Source organism: Portunus trituberculatus, chromosome 19 (assembly GCF_017591435.1).
Source record: "Portunus trituberculatus isolate SZX2019 chromosome 19, ASM1759143v1, whole genome shotgun sequence".
Taxonomy (NCBI): Eukaryota; Metazoa; Arthropoda; class Malacostraca; order Decapoda; family Portunidae; genus Portunus; species Portunus trituberculatus.
The window spans coordinates 6,080,801-6,087,500 of NC_059273.1; the positions used below are offsets into that span (position 1 = coordinate 6,080,801).

Here is a 6,700-nt window from a genome sequence, read left to right on the forward strand (position 1 = left end):
TTTCGTCTCTTGTGTATCCTACCACTAGAGCTCCTATTTCTGTCACCTTACCCACAATCCTGGAGCTCTTCCCATTCTCTACTCAACACCCTGCCCCTGCTATCCCATCTGATGTCCTACCAGAGTGATGAGCTGAATGCTAATTTCTCCAAGGTCATCCAGGTTGAGGAGAGAGCCGAGTCCTCCCTTGCCTCCAGCCTTGGCCTCAGCCTCGCCGTACTCGCTGGCCCGGGCTGAGTCGCTGTGGTCTGGCACATCTTCCAGCTCCTGTAACCGCTCATCTGAGTCTGTCCGACACTCCATTGTTTCTCCTGCACAGATGGGCAACTAATTAATCTAGGAAATAAAATAATACTTATATGTCTATATACCAGACTGACAATCCCAGGCAGGGTTGGGCCTGACAAAACTCAACAGATGGAGTGACTGGAGTCAATGAGGAAGGTGTGAGGACTCCTATATGGCAATAGCCTCTGACTCTAGAGAAACAGAAAGGAAAAGAAGTAAATGGCTGGGGAGAGTACTTGCCTGTTTCATTGCAAGTGGCCGTGGACATGTCCGAAGAGGGAACCGTGTGGCCATCACTGTGGTCAAAGGAGTCATCACTGTCATCCTTCTTGTTGACCTAAGGTGGAATGTGTGGTAGTTAGTTGGCTGGTGTGTGGTGTGGAAGGTGGAGTGTGGTGAGGGAGCGGAGTGTAAATGTGTTAGCTGACTGGAGTGTGGAGGTGTGTTAGGATTAGTGTGTGTTGGGGTGCTTATCAATAACTGATTATAGTATTTCTATTAATTTTTACTGTACATAATCAAAATGGTGTGAGAATCTGGTACACAAAGTGCAAGGAGTGTTAGGGAGCTATTCAATTTAAGATCTTATGAGTTTTTATCAATCTTGTTTTATATATTAAAATGTCAAATGTATATAAAGTATTACTTTACAATAACACAAATTTGTGAAATAGTGATCATCAAGGAAGGTGTGTGTGTGTGTGTGTGTGTGTGTGTGTGTGTGTGTGTGTGTGTGTGTGTGTGTGTGTGTGTGTGTGTGTGTGTGTGTGTGTGTGTTTCACTGTTTGATCTGCTGCAGTCTCTGACGAGACAGCCAGACGTTACCCTACGGAACGAGCTCAGAGCTCATTATTTCCGATCTTTGGATAGGCCTGAGACCAGGCACACACCACACACCGGGACAACAAGGTCACAACTCCTCAATTTACATCCTGTGCCTAGTCACTGCTAGGTGAACAGAGGCTACACGTGAAAGGAGACACACCCAAATATCTCCACCCGGCCGGGGAATCGAACCCCGGTCCTCTGGCTTGTGAAGCCAGCGCTCTAACCACTGAGCTACCGGGTGTGTGTGTGTGTGTGTGTGTGTGTGCACAGGATAGCTGTAGCAGTCTCACCTCACTGCTGGTGGATCCTGCTGACACGCGGCGGCCGCTGCCTGAGCTTGCCACGGTGCCATTGTTGCTGGAGGCCTCACTGGGGGTGGGGGTGGGAGTGCGGGTGAGGGATGGGGTAGGGGTGAGGGCTTCCAAGGGCTCGATAGGTGTGGAGGTCTTGGTCACATCCAGGTCTGGGTCCGGATGTAGGAACGAGGAGAGGGAGGCTGGCTCACGGTCACGGTCCCGGTCACGGTCCCGGTCCCTATCTCGGTCGTGTTCACGAGCAGGGGAGGGCCGGGCCAGCAGGCTGAGCAGGATGGGGTTAGGCGCTCCGTCCTGGTGCCGGTCGCTGGGCAGCAGAGGCTCTGGCAGGCTGGAGGGGGCCAGAGTGATGTTTGGGGGTATGGTGTCCATGGCACTGCTGCAGCTGTCACCAACGTCCACAGACAGCGGCTCCATGGGGGACATGCCAGAGAAGGCCACGCGGCGACCCCTCGTGCGGCCGGACTCGGAGATGTCGTTGTCGCTGTCGCTGTCAATGGCACAGTTATCATCGCGCAGCGGTTCGGCCGGCTCGCTGTAGTGCAATTCAAAGTCACGTGGTGAACCAACTCTCTCCTCCTCTTCTCCTGCACCACCAACACAATTACCACTGTCACACACATCCTCTCCCGTTGTCTCCTCTGCATTGTCTATTTCTGCAGCCTCCACATTCTCCACCACCTCCTCCACCGTAGTCCTGTCCTCCCAGCCGGTGTTCTCCTTCTCCCCCTCACAGTCACTATGTGTGCTGCTCTCTTTGGCAGCATCACCCACTATTGCACTCATGTCACCGCTATCACTACTATCACAGCCTGACGACGTCACTCCGCTACTGCTGCTTTCTGACGGCGCTCTGGGAAGTGTCTCTGATCCCTCCACTTGGGATGTGTTGTTGGAGGTATTGTGTGTCTCCTCCATCTCCTCATTGCTCTTGGACAGGCCAATGGCAGAGTCTGGGGACGGCACACACAGTTCATCGTGTGGCCGTCCTTCCTCCACGTCTGCAGTTGTCACCAGAATGTTATCCAGCACACGGGTTGGTGCTGCGTCAGTATGCTGCAGGGAGAGAGAGAGAGAGAGAGAGAGAGAGAGAGAGAGAGAGAGAGAGAGAGAGAGAGAGAGAGAGAGAGAGAGAGAGAGAGAGAGAGAGAGAGAGAGAGAGAGAGAGAGAGAGAGTGTTAGATCAGGTTGTTTCTAACTGTAATGCTTTTCAATGATGTCCATCTGTTTGTAGTGCTATTGAACCATGTTTGTGTATCTGGTGCTTTTTAAACCATGTCTTTCTGTCCATTGTACCTGTAGTATTCAACCATGTAAGGAATAAGGAGTGACTGGGCAGGAAAATGCTATTCAACAAGACATTATGGGTTTGAGCTTGAAAAGTTTAATTTAATAAAAAAGGGACAGGAAGGAATTGGTTCTTGACTAGAGTGGCAAATTAATGTAATACACTTGGTAATCAGGTTGTAGTGTTGAGTCTTTAGGGAGCTCTAAAAGGAGACTACACAAACTTAAAATGAGAATGACATGTAGAAATAGTTACGGTAAATATGTACATTTCATATGAAGAATGTCACGTGTGGGTTTGACTTAATTCCTTCAGTTTTCCTTATTTTGTTATGTGATGTTGAATATACAACTTTAGTGAGTGGGCAGGAAATGTTACTGGAAGTAATACTGAAGTGAGTGGGCAAGAGAATGTTACCTTGGCTGGGCGGCTCTCAGGGGAGGAACAGGGCTGCCGCTCCTCCTCCTCCTCCTCAATGTCAGTGGCGGTGTCCCACTCGTCACTGAGTGCTGAGAGTGTCGTCACTGCTGCTGCCACCGCCGACACTGCCGCAGCAGTGTTGACCATGGCAGAAGATGAGGACCGTTCTGTAGGGCTCTTACTGCGGCCGTTATGATCGGTGTTGACATGCTTCAGGTCCTTCTTGGGCACGGCTCCGCTGGCTGCATTGGACTCTGTGGTGGTCTTGTTGCCTGAAGATTTTGACACTTCTCTCATTCCTGCTGCTGCTGCCACTGCTGCTGCTGCTATTGCTGCTGCACCACCACCACTGACACCACCACCACGCTTCAGGTGACCCTCAGATTCCGGCAAGCCATCTAGGTCAGACTCTGAAGCCGTCTGTGGGAGGAAGTGGGAGATAGTGTGGATGAATCAGTGTCACTGTATGTAGGTGTTAATGTGGATAGTAGTAGTAGTAGTAGTAGTAGTAGTAGTAACAACAGTAGCAGCAGCAGTAATAATAATAAGAGTAATAGTATATTTAGAGCAATAGATGATAGTAACCAACTTGTAATGTGCATTCAGGTCATTTACATAGTCAAGAAAGAGCTCAAAGAGGCCACTGGTTAACTGCCTTCAGCCTCTTTGACATGAACACAAAGTTGCATCTCTTACTGTCTTCTACTGCTATTTTCATGAGAAGTGCTCACCTGATCTTGATAAGTGTGTACCTTCTCTCCTCCTGCAGCCTTGCTGCACAACTTTTTTTTTAATCTCATCTCTGTTTTGTCCACATCTCTAGTGCAAGAGTTAACAGTATTCTCAATCAATCACCCTTTTCTTAGGGAAACTCTGGAACTTCCTGCCTGTTTCTGTATTTCCATCTACCTGAAGACACTTTGTCCTCTTTTTTTATTATTTCATTTGACATCTTATAGACTTGGCTTTTCTTTTCCTCATAATTTTCTTTTACCCTTGAACAGTGGCCAAGATGAACATATGAACACCAATGACATAACAAGAACTTATGCACAGCAATGACAAAAGATGAACATGCCAACAGAAATATCCAATGTTTTTTTTCTCCTTCCCCAAGCATCTCACCTCTGACATCTCTGAGGACAGCGGTGTCTGTGAGCCAGTGGAGCCAACGTCACTAGAGGAGCCCACTGAGCCACTGCGCGCTGCCGACATGGACAGCAGGAAGGAAAACTGGCGGTAGGTGAGTGTCTTTACTACCACCATTAGGTCTGCTGGCGTGAACCTGTGGAGGAGAGAAGGAGAGGTTGGGGATGGTTCATAAGAACATAACATAAGAATACACTTACTGTGTCCCTCAGGCTGTCCTGGTGAGAGGTACTGACACCCACACATTTCAACCACACCATAGCTGGCTACATCAAGGCCTGCTGCTGTCAGTTACAACTCCCTTACTAATTACAATACTAAGAAATTAAGATGAAACTTGATAAAATAGGTAAATTTACTCTTCTGTCTTCCAAGTCACCAGCACCAAGTGGCCAATATAATCCTGCCAATATAATCCTGGCTATCAGCAGGTTATCCTTCCCTATTTAAGGTTACTACTTTCACTAACAGAGAGAGAGAGAGAGAGAGAGAGAGAGAGAGAGAGAGAGAGAGAGAGAGAGAGAGAGAGAGAGAGAGAGAGAGAGATACAACCTTACCCTTCAGTTTTCTCCGCCACCACCATGATCTCCTTGTCTGAGAGGTTGTGGTGCACGTCCTGGAAGAGACTGCACAGCAAGTTGTACCTTGTCTGCTTGTCTGGCAGCCCCACAAGATACACTCCTCGGAACCTACTCAACAGCTCATGGTCCTGCAAATATAACACAATAAGACTAAAAAAGCTGTATGAAATCAGAAGAGATGCACTTGTCTAAGGTAAGATGAGATCAGGTAAGGTACAATTCAGGTAAGGCAAGGTGAGGTAAAATAAGATAACCTAGCATTACTGTACCTTACCTAGCACACCAGAATCTCCCAACACACCTATCTGATCCTACCAAACAAGAATTGAAAGATGTATCATAAAATTATCATACCTTTCCTCTTTCCTTTATTTTCCAATCTTTACTTTTTCCTCATCCCTTCAGTCACCTCCACTACATCATCTCTTATTTAATTCCTGACACATCTTCACCCACTGACATGCACTTCTTTACACTTCTATTACACATCATCATCATTCTCTTCTTCACTTGTCTCCTCAAGTAACTTTTTCTCTCAGCTTCACAAGCTTCCCACACAAACCTCCATGCTAACATTTTGTGTGTACTTGTCCTTTCTTTTGAGTTTCTTTGTTTCCCTAAGCTATCCTATCATACCTATCTGTCTTATTAAATAATAATAAACAAATATCCTATGTCTTCTGTGTCATGTGCAATATATAGATTATAGTCCTATACACACCTGTCCATTATATAAATTATTGTAACCATTATGACAATAAATTTATGAACTTGAAACATATTTTAATCAATGCCACATGACTGGAAGCATAATACATTCTTTTCATGGACAAAAATACATCTCACTCATCTAATCAAACCTGCCACAGCCTAACCTCACTGGCTGGATGAGAGGTGATGCACTAACATAACAAACACACAAACACACACACACACACACACACACACACACACACACACACACATACACACAGCACATACCTTGTATAACATCCATGGAGAGCTGGTGGCAGCAACAACAATGATTCCATTATTATCTGGATAGGGCGAATCCACATCATCGCCAAACACATCTTCGTCTTCACCAGGGGGTGCGGAAGGGCGTGGCCGAGAGCTGGATGCCCTGCTGGACGCCCTGCTGCCATTGATGCCATTCACGCCACGCCCAGGACTCACTAAACTGTCTGTGGGGTTGATACTGGACTTGGGATCCTTAATCTTCAGCTTCCTTGGGCCAAGTTGTGTGAACAGCTCGTCCCTCAGGCTCTGGGTGGCGGAGTGGCAAGATGGGTCTCTGTCATGGTTGACAAAGATCGCGTCGATGTCATCCATGAACACCAAGGAGGGGTAGTTGTCCCGCGCCTGGTCAAACAGCTTCCGAACCGCAGCTGCACCTCGAACCTGGTTGGTGTGGACGCCATACAGAGGCATCTCACACACATTGCTCATCTGTTTCACCAGGTATGTCTTCCCTGCACCTGGTGGCTGAAGGTGGAAGAAAGACAGGTGTTTGTTAATTAGACACACACAAGAACAGTACACTCTTAAGATTTAACCCATTCAATATCAGGATGCATTTTTACCATGAGTTTTGGGTGTGAGTAGACAATTTTATTCACATTAGGAAGGGTCTATGGAGCTCAGAAGCTTAATAGTCCAGAGTGATCACTACTTCAATCCCCACATGAGTTTCTGAAGCTGTGTAAAATCGCCTGATAGTAACCAGAATATATATGGAGACGTGTCATGGTAGTGTAGAGGTTAACTACAACCTGAAACACTTTGCTGCACTAGCTTCCATTCTTTCAAAGGGCTCTAGTTCAAGTCACACA

At 47.1% G+C, this 6,700-nt stretch overlaps 1 protein-coding gene and 1 long non-coding RNA gene across 2 annotated transcripts in view; one reads left to right on the forward strand and one right to left on the reverse strand.

Moving 5' to 3' along the window:
- LOC123506316 overlaps positions 1 to 1,029 on the forward strand; it is a 32,202-nt gene extending 31,173 nt beyond the window's left edge. Inside the window, exon 2 of the long non-coding RNA XR_006675403.1 lies at positions 978 to 1,029. This is a non-coding gene — a long non-coding RNA (uncharacterized LOC123506316). The remainder of the gene's footprint in view (positions 1 to 977) is intronic.
- LOC123506312 (dentin sialophosphoprotein-like) overlaps positions 1 to 6,700 on the reverse strand; it is a 50,577-nt gene that overhangs the window by 3,859 nt on the left and 40,018 nt on the right. The window contains exons 3-9 of the mRNA XM_045258277.1: positions 5,850 to 6,353; positions 4,845 to 4,996; positions 4,264 to 4,423; positions 3,136 to 3,558; positions 1,407 to 2,486; positions 529 to 625; positions 121 to 311 (exon numbers count right to left, since the gene is read on the reverse strand). Coding sequence (XP_045114212.1) covers positions 121 to 311; positions 529 to 625; positions 1,407 to 2,486; positions 3,136 to 3,558; positions 4,264 to 4,423; positions 4,845 to 4,996; positions 5,850 to 6,353 — 2,607 coding nt within the window. The remainder of the gene's footprint in view (positions 1 to 120; positions 312 to 528; positions 626 to 1,406; positions 2,487 to 3,135; positions 3,559 to 4,263; positions 4,424 to 4,844; positions 4,997 to 5,849; positions 6,354 to 6,700) is intronic.